Consider the following 19,975-nt stretch of genomic DNA (forward strand, 5'->3'; position numbering starts at 1 on the left):
TTGGGGCATCCAATAATGCTCTATCTTCTACCGTGAGGGTCGGGAATTCCAACTGAGCAGAGGCTCCCTTAATTAAATGTCAGCACAGGTACCCTTAATCAAATGTCAGCAGACGCCCCTTAGTGAACTGTCAGAAGACACCCCCTTAATGAAATGTCAGCAGATGCCCCTTTAATGATATTCTCTCAGCATCCCTCTTAATGAAATAGCAGCAGACACGCCCTCAGTGATATGTTCCCAGCAGCCCCCTTACTGAATTGACAGCAGAAACGCTCTCAGTTAATTGTCAGAAGAGACCCCCTTAATGAAATGGCTCAATCAGGCTCAATAAAGTTTCCTAGCATGAATTAATATTTAAATTTGTTTGCAAAAATTGCCCACCCTTCATGTAAATAAAAAAAAATTAGTTGGTTTAGATTATATCATAAAACGTGCCTGGTTTTGAAACACTTTTGATAAAACTTGGGTAAAGCCCCTATTGTCATACCTTTAGCAAAAATGTCTAAAATTGCACTTGCAAGCTCAGTATATAACTGCAGCTACAGAGTTTAGCTAAAAACATAATTACAGTTCCAGAACCAAGCTCAATAAATAAATATAGCACCAGACAAAGCTTAGTACAAAACTGCAGCAACAGAACCAAGCTCTATACAAATATTATCCAATAAAAAAGCCAGAAACAAACTTAGTTGGAACACCACCAATAACTTCTCCATGAAGAAAATTGTATATGTATGAATACATGGGTGTCACAGGGGTGTGCTCAATATACACTTTAACATTCTCCAATCATCATTAGGAACTAGAGATGAGCGAGCACTAAAATGCTCGGGTACTCGTTATTCGAAACGAACTTTTCCCGATGCTCGAGTGCTCGTCTCGAATAACGAGCCCCATTGAAGTCAATGGGAGACTCGAGCATTTTTCAAGGGGACCAAGGCTCTGCACAGGGAAGCTTGGCCAAACACCTGGGAACCTCAGAAAAGGATGGAAACACCACGGAAATGGACAGGAAACAGCAGGGGCAGCATGCATGGATGCCTCTGAGGCTGCTTAATCGCACCATTATGCCAAAATTATGGGCAACAGCATGGTCATGACAGAGTGACAGAATGAAGCTAGATAGCATCTAAAACATCCAATAATTGACCCTGACACTATAGGGGGCGGCATGCAGAGGCAGCAGCGGCAGGCTAGAGAGTGGCATGGCGACATACCCTAAATGGACTCAGGCTTCAAACCAATGGGTGGCAGAGAGGAACCAAAGGAGGTGAGCAAGAAGCGCTCAAATAATATCGGTACATGATAAAAGTTTGCCAGTATATTTTGTGGATTACACAGCAGGGTGGCGACAAAGTTAACATGGAAGCCATGAAAACAACCCAAAATTCTGCCTGACACAGCTCGTTTGATAAGGGGACCATGTATGGAGGCAGTGAACTAGTAGTAGATTAAAGGTGCTGCAGTTAAAACTATGTTAGTTGGATCTTGGCATGGAGCTGGCGCTCCGCTGCCAGGCGAGCTTTCGCCAATCCAAGCCCCTTTCTCTAGGCTACTCCCCAAACAGCACTTCTAAGAACCTTTTGTATAAGATCAAGTGTAGTAGCGTTCTTATAAGTTTAGGATATGGCGGGTGAGGGGAATGTAAACAGATGCGCAAGAAGCGCTGAAATAATATTGGTAAATGATAAAAGTTTGCCAGTATATTTTGTGGATAACACAGCAGGGTGGCGACAAAGTTAACATGGAATCCATGAAAACAACCCAAATTTCGGCCTGACACACCTCGTTTGATAAGGGGACGATGTATGGAGGCAGCTATATGGACGACTTTTGGAGGTAGCAATGGAGACAACGTGTGGAGGCTGCTATGGAGACAATTTAATTTGGATAGTGCCTGTATGTGGCAGTCCAAAAAAGTTTTCAAACCAGAGGAGCAGGTAGGTGGCCCTCCAGAAAAATGAAATAGATTGAGTGCCTGTATGTGGCAGTCCAAAAAAGTTCTCAAACCAGAGGAGCAGGTAGGTGGCCCTCCAGAAAAATGGAATAGATTGAGTGCCTGTATGTGGCACTCCCAAAAATTGTTTAAAACAGAGGACCGGGTCGGTGGCCCTCCAGAAAAATTAAATGCATAAAGTACTATAGCTAGAGCCAGTGGGCCCTGTCAAAAAATAGCCAGTTTCCTCTGCTTTACTGTACAAAGAGGAGGAGAAGGAGGAAAATGAGGAGGAGGAGGAGTGGATAAATTATTCAGGTTGAGCTTCCTTCACCTGGTGGAGATTGGAAATTATGAGAAATCCAGGCTTTATTCATTTTAATAAGCGTCAGCCTGTCAGTCGACAGGCGTGTACGCTTATCGGTGATGATGCCACCAGCTGCACTGAAAACCCGCTCGGACAAGACGCTAGCGGCAGGGCAGGCAAGAACCTCCAAGGCGTACAGCGCCAGTTCGTGCCACATGTCCAGCTTTGAAACCCAGTAGTTGTAGGGAGCTGTGTGATCATTTAGGACGATGGTATGGTCAGCTACGTACTCCCTCACCATCTTTCTGTAAAGATCAGCCCTACTCTGCCGAGACTGGGGACAGGTGACAGTGTCTTGCTGGGGTGACATAAAGCTGGCAAAAGCCTTGTAAAGCGTACCGTTGCCAGTGCTGGACAAGCTGCCTGCTCGCCTACTCTCCCTCGCTACTTGTCCCGCAGAAGTACGCACTCTGCCGCTAGCGCTGTCAGAAGGGAAATACTGTTTCAGCTTGTGCACCAGGGCCTGCTGGTATTCATGCATTCTCACACTCCTTTCCTCTCCAGGGATGAGAGTGGAAAGATTTTGCTTGTACCGTGGGTCCAGGAGAGTGAACACCCAGTAATCGGTGCTGGAATAAATTCTTTGAACGCGAGGGTCACGGCATAGGCAGCCTAGCATGAAATCTGCCATATGCGCCAGAGTACCAACGCGTAAGAATTCACTCCCCTCACTGGCCTGACTGTCCATTTCCTCCTCCTCCTCCAACTCCTCTTCTTCTGCCCATACACGCTGAACAGTGAAGGACTCAACAATGGTCCCCTCTTGTGTCTCGCCAACATTCTCCTCCTCTTCCTCCTCATCCTCCTCCGATATGCGCTGAGAAACAGACCTAAGGGTGCTTTGGCTATAAACAAGGGAATCTTCTTCCCCTGTCTCTTGTGACGAGCGCAAAGCTTCCGACTTCATGCTGATCAGAGATTTTTTCAACAGGCCAAGCAGCGGGATGGTGAGGCTGATGATGGCGGCATCGCCACTGACCATCTGTGTTGACTCCTCAAAGTTACTCAGCACCTGACAGATATCAGACATCCACGTCCACTCCTCATTGTAGACTTGAGGAAGCTGACTGACCTGACTACCAGTTCTGGTGGAAGTTGACATCTGGCAGTCTACAATCGCTCGGCGCTGCTGGTAAACTCTGGATAACATGGTCAGTGTTGAACCTCGTGGGCACGTCGCACAACAGTCGGTGAGCGGGCAGTTGGAGGCGGCGCTGCGCTGCCCTGAGAGTGGCAGCATCTGTGCTGGACTTCCTGAAATGCGCACAGATGCGGCGCACCTTCGTGAGCAAATCAGACAGATTGGGGTATGTCTTGAGGAAACGCTGAACTATGAGATTTAACACATGGGCCAGGCATGGCACATGTGTCAGTCTGCCGAGTTGCAGAGCCGCCACCAGGTTACGGCCGTTGTCACACACAACCATGCCTGGCTTGAGGTTCAGCGGTGCCAGCCACAGATCAATCTGCGCCGTGATGCCCTGTAATAGTTCTTGGGCGGTGTGCCTTTTATCGCCTAGGCTCAGCAGTTTGAGCACCGCCTGCTGTCGCTTAGCGACGGCACTGCTGCTGTGCCTAGAGCTACCGACTGATGGCGCCATGCCCACGGATGGTAGTTCGGAGGAGGAGGTGGAGGAGGGGTGGGAGGAGGAGGAGGCATAGTAGGCCTGAAACACCTGGACCGAGGTAGGCCCCGCAATCCTCGGCGTCGGCAGTATATGACCAGCCGCAGGGTCAGACTCGGTCCCAGCCTCCACCAAGTTAACCCAATGTGCCGTCAGCGATATATAGTGGCCCTGCTCGGCAGCACTCGTCCACGCGTACGTGGTCAGGTGGACCTTGTCAGAAACGGCGTTGGTCAGGGCACGGATGATGTTGTCTGACACGTGCTGGTGCAGGGCTGGGACGGCACATCGGGAAAAGTAGTGGCGGCTGGGGACCGAATACCAAGGGGCGGCCGCCGCCATGAGGTTGCGAAAGGCCTCGGTCTCTACTAGCCTATAGGGCAGCATCTCCAGGCTGAGCAATCTGGAGATGTGGACATTAAGGGCTTGGGCGTGCGGGTGGGTTGCACTATATTTGCGTTTCCGCTCCAGCGTCTGGGGTATGGAGAGCTGAACGCTGGTGGATGCTGTGGAGGATCGTGGAGGCGACGATGGGGTTTTTGTGGCAGGGTCCTGGGCAGGGGGCTGACTATCAGCTGACACAGGGGAAGGAGCAGTGGTGTGCACGGCCGGAGGTGAACGGGCTTGTTGCCACTGAGTGGGGTGTTTAGCATTCATATGCCTGCGCATACTGGTGGTAGTTAAGCTATTAGTGGTGGAACCCCTGCTGATCCTGGTTTGGCAAATGTTGCACACCACAGTCCGTCGGTCATCCGGTGTTTCCTTAAAGAACCTCCAGACTTCTGAAAATCTAGCCCTCGCCGCAGGAGCCCTCGCCACGGGAGCTTCAATAGTTGACACATTTGGCGCTGATGCACCAGCTCTGGCCCTGCCTCTCCGTCTGGCCCCACCACTGCCTCTTCCAACCTGTTCTGGTCGAGGACTCTCCTCCGTCTCAGAAGCACTGTGTTCACCCGGCCTATCAACCCAGCTTGGGTCTGTCACCTCATCATCCTCCGATCCCTCAGTCTGCTCCCCCCTCGGACTTCCTGCCCTGACAACAACTTCCCCACTGTCTGACAACCGTGTCTCCTCATCGTCGGACACCTCTTTACACACTTCTTCCACTACGTCAAGAAGGTCATCATCACCCACAGACTGCGAATAGTGGAAAACCTGGGCATCGGAAAATTGCTCAGCAGCAACCGGACAAGTGGTTTGTGACTGTGGGAAGGGTCCAGAAAACAGTTCCTCAGAGTATGCCGGTTCAAATGCCAAATTTTCCTGGGAGGGGGCAGACTCGGGGGGAGGAGGCTGAGGTGCAGGAGCTGGAGGAGTGCCGATTTCGGTGACATGGGTGGACTGCGTGGAAGACTGACTGGTGGACAAATTGCTCGAAGCATTGTCGGCAATCCACGACATCACCTGTTCGCACTGTTCTGGCCTCAACAGTGCTCTACCACGAGTCCCAGTAACTTCAGACATGAACCTAGGGAGTGTAGCTCTGCAGCGTTCCCCTGCTCCCTCATAAGCAGGTGGTGTCTCACCCCGCCCAGGACCACGGCCTCTGACCCCTGCAGTAGTTGGACGCCCACGTCCCCGCCCTCGTCCTCTACCCCTAACCCTCGGGTTAAACATTTTGAAAATGAGAGTTATAATTTGAATTTTTTTTTTAACTTTTTTTTTTTTGTGTGTTTTTTAGTTTTTAAAACCAAACGATGCTATCCTATTGCTATGGCTATTTTCTAGCCAAGTATGAAAGCACACTGCTATGCCAGATGAGATGACGCTGAGTTATGAAAAAAATAAACGTAAAATAAAAAAGGAAATGGCAGACTGTGCCTAATTGAAATACAACCCCGGGCCCTAATAAATTTTCCCACTTCGGTCTTTGCGATGGATATGTGCGTCACTAAGCGCAAAACACCGCGGTTGCAAGTCTCACTCCAAATTGCTCACAATTTGCTAGTAGATGCACTGCAGCAAGTACAGCCACCAGCAGATCAACCAGAAATCAAATATATATAACGCTACTGTAGGCGTAAGTAAGCCGTTTGGATTCTCCTATGGCTATTTTCTAGCCAAGTATGAAAGCACACTACTATGCAAGATGAGATGACACTGAGTTATTAAAAAAATAAACGTAAAATAAAAATAAACTGGCAGACTGTGCCTAATTTTAATCAAACCCCTAATAAATTTTCCCACTTTGGTGTTTGAGGTGGATATGTGTGTCACTAAGAGCTAAACACAACGGTAGCAAGTCCCCCTGCAAATTCCTCACAATATGGTACTAGCTGCACTACTAGTGCCAGCAAGCCCAGCCACAAGCAAATAAAAAAAAAAAGTATAACGTTATTGTAGCCCTAAGAAGGGCTGTTGGGTTCTTGTAGAATCACTCCTGCCTAACAGTAAGCTAATAGAACACCCTAACGCTTTCCCTGACCAGCAGCAGCTCTCTCCCTAGAGGCATCCAGACAGAGAATGATCCGAGCAGCACGGGCAGCGGCTAGTCTATCCCAGGGTCACCTGATCTGGCCAGCCAACCACTGCTATCTACGTGTAAGGGTACCACGTCATGCTGGGTGGAGTGCAGAGTCTCCTGGCTTGTGATTGGCTCTGTTTCTGGCCGCCAAAAAGCAAAACGACGGGAGCTGCCATTTTCTCGAGCGGGCGAAGTATTCGTCCGAGCAACGAGCAGTTACGAGTACGCTAATGCTCGATCGAGCATCAAGCTCGGACGAGTATGTTCGCTCATCTCTATTAGGAACACATCCTATTGACAGGTTGACACCTTTTTAACAAATCAGTTATTGGCTACCTTGAAACTTGTAGTGCCACCGATTCAACCTAACTATTGAGTGACATCAGCAGTCCATAAGCTTGAATGGAACCCTATATATACCTGCGTACTGTTGCTGTAGCTCTACAAGTAAAATGAATACAGAAACTTTTTGTGTATGTTGCCTCATAAGATAAAACACAGAGCACATCCCAGCATATAGGAGAATTTGCAGATTTGTGAGCCTGTGGGTTATACCAGCACTTCCTGTAAATCTGGTAATTTACAAAGTATCTCTGATTTGAGAAGGTGTCTTCTTCTGACCATGATTCCTCTCTGCAGATTAAGCAAGCCAAAAATTTTAGTTTTCTCAATTCATCACAGTAGTCAACATATTAACAGTGCCCCACAGTAGACAATTTTGCAATAAAGACCTAGTGTAGCCATTATACTAATATTGTCTCCAAAAAGCCATTGCAGTAAGTGGCCCCAAAGTAGCCAAACATTTTTGGTGCACCCACTGCAGCCAATATAGTTAGAGTGTCCTCACTGCAGCAAATATAGTCACAGTCCCCCCCCCCCCCCATTGTAGCCAATATAGTTACCGGGCCCCAACTAGAGCCATTATAGAGACATAGCCCCTACAGTAGTCAATGTAGTAAAAGGCTAAGGCAACCGGGATGAATGCAAAGGGGAGGTGGCGTATCGCCACCCAACTGGCTTCCTCAGGGGTGTCGTGGTGTTGGCTTTTGTCCTATTTATGTGCTGGCGTCTCTCATGGGGCAAAACGAGCCGCAGCTGATGACTGTGTGCCCCAGCTTCCCCTCACCTCCCCTTTGCGTTCATCCCGGTTGCAGCAGGTAGATATGTGTATCCATCTTGTACATATACCTCATTGCACTTGCTTATAGATTGCTCTGTTGGAGGATTGCTGGTTTACTTTTTGCTGATTCTCCCAGGATTATGAGCTTTGACCACATACACTGGATATTTCATCCACTATAAGATACATTTCTGGATTTTGTGCGGCTAGGGGGGTGCTATCTCAGGAGGGGGAGCTGGTGGTTTGTAGGGGTGACCAGCACTATCACATGCTAGGTCCCCTTGCTGGATTATTTATTTGTGTGTTGTTCACACTTAAATGTTTTTATGGTTTTTTTGTGTTGTGGTGTAATTCATATCAATAAAAGTTGTTTATACTTTATTTTTTTGATCTTGTGGCATACTTCTGTTTTCTTGTGAGTTCCATCTTTCTGTGTGTGAACCCCAGATATTCAGAGAACTGTACAAATGTATGGCCATTAAATGGAGGTCCATTATCTGTTTTGACTACTCTGGGAATACCATATGCTGAGAAAATGTTGTCCAACTCTGGAATTACACTGTTTGCTGAAGTCGAAGAAATAAATGCAATTGCAGGGTTTCTTGAATATTCATCAATTGCTACCAGAATGTATTGCCCATTAGACAGTGGGCCATAGATATCAACTGCTATTTCTTCCCAGACAGCTGTAGGTAAAGGAGACATTTTTAAGGGCTCAGGTTTTGATGAATGGGTCACCAGCTGACATGTGGAGCAATGCTTTATCATGTCTTCTACCAGCTGATCCATGTTTGGGAACCACACTTTTTCACGTAGAAGTTTCTTTGTGCCAACTATTCCCAGGTGTCCTTCATGAGCAATCTGTATTACGGAGCGATGCAATGTTTTGGGAACAACCAGTTTGTTACCTCTAAGAATAAGGTGCGCCTCTGTGACTGACAGTTCTGCTCTCACACATGAGAAGGATTTGAGCTCCTTGAGACTTATTTCAGGGTCTGGAAATTTTGCTCTCTGAATCTCATGCCATTTGCCATTCCGAATAATGTGTATCAAGGCACAGAGTGTCTTGTCATGTGCGGTTGCTGTCACAAACTGATCAGCTGAAAGGGCCCTAGGAATTGTATGAGCAGTAACAAAATTGATATATTCTTCAGTTGACCACTGAGTAGTTTGATCCACTTCTGTAGGATGCCTTGAAATGTAGTCGGCTGGATTGCTGTATTTGCCAGGTTTGTGAATAATTTTGTAATTATATCCTTGAAGTCGTAGACCCCATCGTTCAATTCTAGCTGGCATCTTGGCTCTTGGGTTTCCAAAGATAGTTAGGAGAGCCTGGTGGTCTGTGACAATGGTAAAAGGAGCTCCATACAGAAACAGATGAAAATGCTCACATCCCCAGACAACAGCTAAACTCTCTTTTTCAGGCTGAGAGTATTTTCTTTCTGTATTTGTTAACCCTTCACTGGCATATGAAATTATAATTGGATCTGAACTGTTGGGTTTGTATTGTGCTAGAATAGCTCCCAGTCCCACTGGACTCACATCCACAATCAGTTCAGTGCATAAAGCTGGATCAAAATAGCACATTGCTGTAGTTGAACACAGTTCATTTTTAATAGTCTCAAACGAGGTTTGACATTCTGGAGACCACTTGAATTCACAACCTTGTTTGGTGAGGTCTCTTAGTGGCGCGCTAATTGTTGAGAAATTTTGAATGTATCTAGCACAGTAGCGGGACATCCCAAGGAAGGAACGAACTTCACTGACATTCTCAGGAACGGAGGCCATTTTTATTGCCTCTACCTTTTTAGGATCGGGCTGTATTCCCGCAGCAGAAAAAATATGACCATAAAACTCTAGAGAAGTTTTGTTAAATTCACATTTCTCTTTGTTTAATGTGAGTCCATGAGCTGATAAGCACTCAAAAACAGCATGTAAAGCACGATTGTGTTCCTCCTGGGTTTTTCCAAATACCATTATGTCATCACTATAATTGAAAGCATTGGGAATGTGCTGGATTACACCTCGAATGGCATCTTGGAAAATTTCTGCTGCAGCACAGACTCCAAAGGTTAAGCGCTTGTACCTTCTTAGGCCCAAATGTGTAGAAAATGTTGTCAAATATCTTGACTCTGGGCTCAGTTCCAGCTGATGGTAGCCTTTATTGAGGTCTAGTTTTGAAAAAATAGCTGCTCAATTTAGTAGATGAATGATGTCATTCATTGTTGGAGAGATATGCCTTTCTCTCTGAATAGCAACATTTGGAAGGCGCATATCAACACAAATTCTTACCTTGTCAGAATCCTTTGGTTTTGGAACCACCACAATTGGAGAAACCCATGGGGTAGGACCAGTGACTGTTTCAACAATATCCTGATCCTCTAAGGATTGAAGCTCTTCTTCCACCTTTTTTCTTAGGTTTTTTCTTAGGTGAATGCGTCTATGAGCTTGTGCAACTGGATGGACACTTTCATCCACATGAAGGTGCACTTGAAAATCTTTCAATTTTCCCAATCCACTAAATAGGGAAGAGAATTCATTAAGCATAGTTTGAATTACCTTGTCAGCTGGATCAGTTATTGTGTGAATGATCTGAATGAGACCAAGATTCAAAGCTGTATGGTAGCTAAGAAGACAACCTCCACAGCCTTGTAGGATGTAGAAGCTTGTTTTCTGTATTTTGTCTTTGTAATTGATTTCAGCATCAAATGTTCCCACAGTAGGTAGGGGAATCTGAGATCCATATGGGAAGATTTTTGTGTTAACAGTCCTGAGCACTGGTTTTGTCTTCATCTGTTCATATGTATTGTTGTCCATGATGTTCACAGATGCTCCAGTATCAATTGTAAATGTAATATTAGTACTGAAAACAGTGATTATTACACTCAGAGTAGTCTTGCTGCAGCGCTTTGCGTCTTATTGTAGAAGATGTGCAAGAAACAATTACTTGTGTTAAAATTTCATCATCATTATCAGCAAAATCACAGCCTTGTGCAAATTCCCTTAACCGTGTCACATAGGCATCCATGGATTCTTCTGGAAGCTGCTTGGCAATCCTAATCTTGTATCTCTCATATCTGATGTTTTGTTTAGGGTTGAAGTAATCTGTCAGAGCTCTGCAGCAGCTGCTGTAGGTGTCAGTGTCTGCAGCAGGCAGTGTGCAGTATATGTCAAACACTTCTGAGCCTGCATGGTGCAACAGTAAAGCTCTTTTCCTTTTATCATCTTTGATGTCTATGGCTTCCAGAAAGTTCTCAAATCTGCTTATCCATTTTCTCCAGTTGTGAGCTAGGTTGTTGGTATCAGTAGTATCAAATTTGGGGAACACATGTAGCTGATAGCCATCTGCCATCTTAGCTCTGCTCAGTAGAGTAGTGCAGGAGGTAGCTGTGCTGTAGTGTCAGGGAGGCAGATCTTCTATCTGTGTCTGTAGGTGTTTATCTCACACACCTTGGCATTGAGCACATGTAGAATGCAGTCAGTACTCACTGCAGCAGGACACCCATCCCATCCTCGTCGCCAGTTGTAATGTCTCCGTGTGATAGCAGCAGGCAGAGATGAATTCCATCAGAAACTTTTATTATAACATGTGCAGTCAGACATCCATCATTTCTTCTCCTAGCTCCCAGCAAACCACACCCCTTAACTTCCTGTCACATGTTCTCATTTCTAAAAGAGACATGTATGCTTGCTGTATGTTACACCTCCTACACAAAAAAACACAAAGAGTCTTGATTTCATCTTATACATCTTCCATTAGTATACATCTTATACATCTTCCATTCAATGATATCACATACTGACAAAGTAGAGGTTGTATAATGGGCACAATATATTTTTCTGCTGCTACATTTTTTTGGAAAGATTACCAACAACCAACTGTAGATTTCATATGCCATCTCAACAATAACTCAATGGGCATTCCTGTTTCGTCCACTGGGTGGGTTGGGGACAGCCCCATGTGCAAGCCTAGTGGAAGAAACAGGGGGGGGGGGGCAGGTGCCCTCCATGTTGGAGGAGCGGATGGAGAAGGGCCATGCTACTGCTAAAGAAGAGGGGAGATGACTGCCAAAAGAAAGTACTTTGTTTTTATTTTTTACTGGAGCAGCTACTCATATACTGAGGGTGGGGGGCTTCAGTGTTCTGACTACCTAAATACTGGGGGATGAGGGGATGCTTCTGTGTGCTGGCTACCTATACATTGGGTGGGGAGGTGGGGCTGCAGTGAGCTGCCTACCTATATACTGGAATATACCCAATTCTAACATTTCTATAATGCTGATAAATGTAGACTAAATCTTCATATATCTCACTTACCTTTTGAACTGTTGTTCAATTCCCCACCGAATACCAGTGATATATGGCTTATTATTGGATAAATAGACTTCACCAGAATTACCTTTTGTTAAAGCATGGGAATTAGAGCTTTGAAAGACATTCATGGAGGATAAGCGGTCCAAATTTTATTAAACTATGTCACAGACAATCGATATCAGGTAAAGCCCAGTAGACGAACTTTAAAATACTTTCCTGGTGGTATTGGACTCCAGCTAGGCTTCACAGAATCTACCCGTCATCTCCCACCCGTGCCACTTGCTGCAGCCTTTTGGTCTTGTGTCCTGCTCCCATATGGTTGTGAACATTTAGGGTTGACAGGGTTGACTGTTAACCCTTTCAGGACCTGGCCCTTTTTTGTTTTTTCATTTTCATTTTTTACTCCCCATGATCAAAAATCCATTACTTTTTTATTTTTCCATGTACAGAGCTGTGTGAAGGCTTATTTGCTGCGTAACAAATTGCACTCATAGAGATGGTATTGAATATTCCATGCCGTGTACTAGGAAGCGGGAAAAAAATTCCAAATGCAGTGAAATTGGTAAAAAAACGCATTTGTGCCGCCTTCTTGTGGGCTTGGACCTTACGGATTTCACTGTGCGCCCCAAATGACATGTCTACTTTATTCTTTGGGTCGGTACGATTACGGGGATACCAAATTTGTATAGGTTTTATAATGTTTTCATACATTTAAAAAAATTAAATTTTTTTGGGATTTTGCCATCTTCTGGCGCTAATAACTTTTTTATACTTTGGTGTACTGAGCTGTGGGTGGTGTCGTTTTTTGCGGATTTTGATGACGTTTACAATGTTATCAATTTTAGGACTGTTCGACCTTGTGATCACTTTTTATAGAATTTTTAAATTTTTTTAAATGACAAAAAAAGTGCCATATTCGACTTTGGGCACGATTTTCCGTTACAGGATTAAACGCAGTGAAAAAACGTTATCATATTTTGATAGATCGGGCATTTTCGGACGCGGCGATACCTAATGTGTTTATGATTTTTACTGTTTATTTATATTTATATCAGTTCTAGGGAAAGGGGGGTGATTTGAGTTTTTAGGGTTTTTTATTATAATTTTTTTTTTTTAACTTTTTTTTATTTTTATTTTTAGTACTTTTCAGACTCCCTAGGGTACTTTAACCCTAGGGGGTCTGCACGATCCTATCATATACTGCCATACTACAGTATGGCAGTATATGGGGATTTTACTACTCATACATTACAATGTGCTGATAGCACATTGTAATGCATGGGTTAACCCGAAGTAGCCTCGGGTCTTCGCGAGACCCGAGGTTACCATGGCGACGGATCGCCGCTCCCCGATGACGTCACAGGGAGCGGCGATCCTCGAAAAGATGGCGGCGCCCACGCGCCGCCATCCTTTTGAAACCGCCGGCAGCATTGCCGACGGCAATCGAGGTGAAAACACCCACGATCGGTGCTAGCACCGATCGCGGGTGTTACCGGTAAGCCGGTGCAGACTTACCGCCTATGGAGAGGGCTCAGCGCGTGAGCCCTCTCCATGCACCCGCGGCCGACCCGTGACGTGCTATTACGTCACGGGTCGTGAAAGGGTTAATATATCTATTTTTTTGCTTAATAAACAGAATGAAAAAAAATGGGAATTTTTTTTTTGAGATTCGCCTATTACAATAAATTTCCTACAAATTGCTATGTTTAAACCTTATTGTAGCAGTTGTTATTACCATTTATCTTCTTGCATCTATTATCATCATCATTCCTCATTTACCCCTATATTCTCATTTATCATCTTTGTACCAATATTCCAACTACATACTTGAATACTCTGTTATCATTTCTTCATGCCACCAATCACTGTAATTAACTTAGGCATTTCCACCCAGTTCCCTTCCTTGCCTCTTCCTTAAAGGGGTATTCTAACCTGTAATTCTACTAAATGTGAATGCAATCTGCCATATACATACATTTCTTCAATTACACATTATTAAAAAAATATACCTGTGTAAAGATAATTTCCCATAAATCTAGCCATGTTGTCTCTTAGAAACTAGATAGTTATTCTTTGTACAAACACTCCACAAGAGGTGGTCGTATCCAAGAATCAAATTACTCTTGCTTATGAAATGGGCAAGAGATACACCATGTACCATGGCCATCCTGTGGAATGCAGAATCCAGGTGGGCGTGTGGGTATCAATAGCGCATGTCTGGCCACTGCTGCAAAAAGGATGGTGGTCGTTACCAGGGACAACTATCTTGTTTCTAAGGGATAACATGGCCACATTTATAGGACATTAACTTCACACAGGGGTCAGGAATCTATTTGGCAAAGAAAGCCACGAAGACAACATATTTTAATATGTAATTCGCTGGGATCCATACAACAGGCACATGCCAACAAGTAGATAGGTAGCCCTAGCACATGCCCCCCAATCATACACAGCGCTGATTGCTATTTATTAAAGATTTGTTTTCAAGCCAGAAGCAGCCATCAAGAGTCACATCTGGCTCCCTAGCTACAGGTTTCCTACCCCTGCCCTAGTATGTCCTCCAGATCATTTCACTATGGCCCGCATCTTATCCAACTCCAGGGTCTCCAGTCCACTATCTAGCAAATGGACACAGTATTGAAGCACTCATAGCCACTTTCCTTGCATTCCCAGGTGAAAGCCAGATGCATTATACATAAAGCCAAGTTTAACTTTGTAAGTAATCTCATATAACTAAATTTCCGACTGATTACAGGAAACCTACCACCACGGATCTACCTATCGAACATATGGAAGGATAGCCCTTTTTATGGCTAATCCTTTACTCCACTCCATCTTTTATAATATTTTATCGGGGTAGTCTGTAAATTGTCTAAAGAGGCTACACTTTGATCCTCCAACCAAGGCATCCACCTACCCAGTAGGAGGATCAAAGAGGCTACTGGGGCGTGGAGTAGCTGCACCATGTAGCCCCAGCTCCGTCTACTCCACGACCCATTAGCCTCTTTAGAAAATTAGCATATTACCCTATTAAAAGACTATAAAAGATAGAGTGGAAAAAAGGATTATCCCTAAAAATGGCTATCCTTACATACGTTAGATGCACCTTATAGCTCATACTGGGTGGGAAGGTCGCAAAATATATAACTGCTAATTGATTATAAATTAGACATTTGCTGAACAAATATTACATTCTAATTTATCTATTACACACTGACCATTACTGTTTGACCATGTAAGCTTAATCAACCTACTTTTTATAATTATCTTTATGCTTCAATATTATTTTATATATTTATACCTATATACTCTTGAACTTGGAACTAATGGTTTATTTGTAATTTTTATTTGCTATTCAATATTAATCATTAACTGTCATTTATACACCTCTCGTGGTTCGGTCGAGTAAATGTCCTTAAAATGGATGTATTGCCCCGATTCTTGTATCTATACCAGACGCTGCTGATCCGACCCCCTTAGCTCTTTTTTCTCGAGACTACGCACAGCCTTTCGGAGGTTTATTTGGGGAGGTGGGTCTAGCCGCATAAGCTTCTCGGTCTTATCCCGTATGAAAGCTAGAGGAGGTGTGGGAATTCCCGACCCAAAACTGTATCATGTAGCGGCCACTATCCAGCGGCTAGTCGACTGGACTTATAACAAGGACTCCAAGCAGTGGGTCCAGCTGGAACTAGACCTTACATCCCCCACTCTACACTACCTCCCGTGGGTCCTGGCCAACTCACGACCCCAAGACTTTACCCAATCCCTGTTCTCCCCATACATTTTCTTTGCTTGGGACAGGCTGAGGAACAAAAACACCCTGCTTAGGACAAAGGGCCCACTGACTCCATTATTTCACAACCCAGCCTTCCTCCCCAGCGTGGATAGGCAGCGGTTCCTCTGCTGTGAAGCTTCCTCCGACATCCGACTAGGCCAGATTATTGAGGGCGACTCTATTCCCACATTGGAGTCATTGAAGGCCTCACATCCAGATATCCCAATGTCCTGGTTGGAACACAGACAACTTGTATCGTATATAACAGCAGACTTGGAACACTCTGCCAACGGCCCTGGAGGCTCTGTTTAAACTGCCCTCCTCACCTCCTCATGTGCTTTCCGCCATATATAGCTTGCTGCTGTAGGACGCCACCCCTGGTAGGCCGAATTTTGTTGGGGCATGGGAAGAAGCTCTCGCCGTTGAATTAACGAACGACGAGTTGGATAAGGCCTACTTGTTCTCACATAAGATGCCGCTACCCTGTAGTGCTCAGGAAAAGAACTATAAACTTTTATCTAGGTGTTATAGATGTCCCTCGCAACTTCACAGAATTTTCCCCGAAGTCTCGGATACTTGTTGGCGCTGTGGTGCGGAGGTGGGTACTATGCTTCACATTTGGTGGGGGTGCTCAGCCCTCCAACCCTTCTGGAATAAGGTTTTTGATACCTATCACCAAGTCACTGGCAAGAGTGTCACTCCTTCCCCCCAAATTGCTCTACTGTCGATCATACCTGGGACTATCTCCACGGTCAAAAAAGGCCTCCTTCGACATTTCCTGACCGCAGCTTGCACGGTTATTCCAAGACATTGGAAAAACCCGCAATCTCCCACTACAGTCGAATGGATTCAGGAACTTGGGTTTATACGAAGAATGGAGGAGTTAGTAGCCAGCGACTCCACAGATCCTGGGAAGACAAACACTGCATGGGCCCCTTGGGAAGTATTCATTAACACCCCGGAATTCCAGGACTTGCTCCTGTCATAGAGCGCCACTCTGCCGCCCCCGACCACGAGCAGCCTTGTGGGCTCCCTATCCCTTTTACCCCCCCCCCTTCCCTTTTTTTCTAAATGTTTGTTTCCTTTCCTTATCTAATCCTTTGTTAATTTCACGCAATAATAACCTTACTGATTAGGATGGCACAAGGGAGTTCTAAACGTGGCATTCTGTGTTATGATCCTTCTCCCAATATTTCAATGAATATATGATCTATGATGTTTCTGATCCTGCATGATCAGTTATGTACTGCCATCACCTACCTGTCTTGTTCTACTTTGTTTCCTTTCTAATAAACATTGTTTATACATAACTGTCATTTATTTATTGCTACTAACAATATATAATATATATATTTATTAGTAACATGAATACATTTATTAGGTACACCATGCTAGTAACGGGTTGGACCCCCTTTTGCCTTCAGAACTGCCTCAATTCTTCATGGCATAAATTCAACAAGGTGCTGGAAGCATTCCTCAGAGATTTTGGTCCATATTGACATGATGGCATCACACAGTTGCCGCAGATTTGTCGGCTGCACATCCATCCATGATGCGAATCTCCCGTTCCACCACATCCCAAAGATGCTCTATTGGATTGAGATCTGGTGACTGTGGAGGCTATTTGAGTACAGTGAACTCATTGTCATGTTCAAGAAACCAGTCTGAGATGATTCCAGCTTCATGACATGGCGCATTATCCTGCTGAAAGTAGCCATCAGATGTTGGGTACATGGTGGTCATAAAGACCAGGCAACGTTTTTCCAATCTTCTACTGTCCAATTTCGACGTTTCCTGTTCTTAGCTGAAAGGAGTGGCACCCGGTGTGGTCTTCTGCTGCTGAAGCCCATCTGCCTCAAAGTTCGATGTACTGTGCGTTCAGAGATGCTCTTCTGCCTACCTTGGTTGTAACAGGTGGCGATTTGAGTCACTGTTGCCTTTCTATCAGCTTGAATCAGTCTGCCCATTCTCCTCTGACCTCTGGCATCAACAAGGCATTTTCGCCCACAGAACTGACGCTCACTGGATGTTTTTTTCTTTTTCGGACCATTCTCTGTAAACCCTAGAGATGGTTGTGCATGAAAATCCCAGTAGATTAGCAGTTTCTGAAATACTCAGTCCAGCCCTTCTGGCACCAACAACCATGCCACGTTCAAAGGCACTCAAATCACTTTTCTTCCCCATACTGATGCTCGGTTTGAACTGCAGGAGATTGTCTTGACCATGTCTACATGCCTAAATGCACTGAGTTGCCGCCATGTGATTGGCTGATTAGAAACTAAGTGTTAACGAGCAGTTGGACAGGTGTACCTAATAAAGTGTCCGGTGAGTGTATATATTGTATAATATTCATTATCAAAGTGCATGTGCATAGAGCAATTAATAAACATAATTCTGCTCCAGGTGTTCCTGGGAATGATTCCTCAAAGTACAGTATTTTGCCTCTTGGTCCTCATTTATTACCTTTTATGTACCAATTTTTTTAATTTCTGTCTGGAGTTTTTCACCTGAAATACCTTCCATCTCTCAATGGGCATGTTACAGAAGCCTGGGTTCACAGGCTGATGTTGCACTGCAGCAGCACATCTTTGTCTCATCCTCCTTGCGCCATCTGCCATCCTGGAAGCAGTGAGCTCCTTCAGAATGTAACAGCCAGTGTAACCACAGCACTTGTGGCCATAGCCCCTCTGGGTCATTACCATAATTTTTAAAGTTTATTTTAGAAGGAATAAGGCCATAAATAACTCATATTGAAAGATTAAAACAGTCATAGTGCCTGGATCTATTAGCAAGTGTCCCTGGTTTATCATTCTTGATTCTCATGGTAGACACCTCTACTAGCAACTTATGTGCCAAAATAGCAATACATTTCTACATTTTCCATACTTGTTAAAATCAACACAAAAATTGAGACATGTTCTAATTATTCCTGCATAAATGTGTAAATTTAAAACCTAAATGAGCATATTATTAAAAAAAATTTAAATTCCAAATCCCACCTCTGTTTTGTTATTATTAGTTCCTTTGTAACTAATTTGACCCAGAAAACAACATTTTTTTTAGCTCTAGCCTATGCCTGTTTTCCAGCAGAGGAGATGTCATATATTGCATGTTATTTGTTGATATTAAAATAGAGATGACTTTTGATTATTCATTTGTATCTAACATGTAACAGTACCATTTTTTTTATTTACAGCCCTCAGATCTTCATCCGGTCATGACAGCTGCACTGATTGACAATAAACCCGCATTTGTTAAGCTGTTTCTGGAGCATGGTGTACGTCTTGAAGAATATGCTACACAAGAAACTATAATTAATCTGTACAACAACACGGACCCATCTTGTTTGTTTCATAGCAAACTTGCAAAAGCCATTGAGGATGAAAGGTTTCGATTAGAATTCCAAAAGTCATCAAAACTTCGACTTTACCATGTGTCTCAAGTTTTGAGGGAACTGTTGGGTGATTTCACAAAACACCTTTATCCAAAACCCAAAAGTATGGAACTACCTAGACTGTCTATAGCAGTCCCACACGTCAAAATAAATGTAGGTTATTTATTAACATTATTAGAACATTTTATCGCTTATTCTCCTGAAGAAAACTGCAAATAAAATCTGGAATTGAAGCTTTTTAGTGATGTTGTAAAAATTATGACTTAATGTATTTTTCTTTTTCTTAATGTTTCTAGGTGCAAAAGGTTACACTTCGCTCTTTTAACAAAGGTTCTCGAGGAAAATCATCCTGTACAATGGATCCAGTGAGGGATCTTCTCATTTGGGCCATTGTACAAAACCGGAAGGAACTTGCTGAAATCATATGGGTGCAGGTGTGAGAGAGAGGAATTCTCATGGCACTGTTTATGCATGTAGACTATAATTTTATCTGCCTTTTTTATAAGATTTGATAATACAGTTTAAAATGTACGGTTAATATGTGAAGTTATATCAATTGTATGCAACTGTTCATGTTTTATGGTGATCTTAACTAGTATTCCAGTTTTCATAATTTATGGTAAAATTACCTCCGGGACCTTATTTGGATATTAGACCTTTTGTAATCCCCTGTTACTTAAATGGGTATCCACATCTGGCATTAATTTCACCTGCCATATTTACATTATAGCACTCTCTCTATTTTTTTTCTGTAGCCTTGTTTTCGCATAGAAACAAGATTGTTTTGTTTGGATACAACCACTTATGGTGGAGTAATTGCACATAGAAACAAATTGTTTTTCCATATGAAATGACTGGGAGTTACTGCATGTCCCACAATTGTCCTGTGGTATCGCTGAATCCAGGTGGTCATGAAGGGCTCAATAGTCCATGTCCTGCCACTGTTGCCAGGGTGTAGGGGTGATTGTTACCAAGGGACT

General features: G+C 44.1%; 1 protein-coding gene across 4 annotated transcripts in view; it reads left to right on the forward strand.

Annotated features, from left to right (window-relative positions):
* The window catches only part of TRPM2 (transient receptor potential cation channel subfamily M member 2), a 419,555-nt gene that overhangs the window by 157,028 nt on the left and 242,552 nt on the right, over positions 1–19,975 (forward strand). For 3 of the 4 annotated variants that reach the window (XR_011849388.1, XM_072120992.1, XM_072120993.1), the window contains exons 12-13: positions 18,798–19,148; positions 19,292–19,429. Coding sequence is in view for 3 of the 4 variants with exons in the window: in XM_072120992.1 (XP_071977093.1) it covers positions 18,798–19,148; positions 19,292–19,429 (489 nt within the window). In the remaining variant the exon portion in view is untranslated. Of the gene's footprint in view, positions 1–18,797; positions 19,149–19,291; positions 19,430–19,975 lie in introns of those variants that run through there. The other variant, XM_072120994.1, reaches the window with a different exon arrangement.

The sequence above is a fragment of the Engystomops pustulosus genome, chromosome 8 (genome assembly GCF_040894005.1).
Source record: "Engystomops pustulosus chromosome 8, aEngPut4.maternal, whole genome shotgun sequence".
NCBI lineage: Eukaryota > Metazoa > Chordata > Amphibia > Anura > Leptodactylidae > Engystomops > Engystomops pustulosus.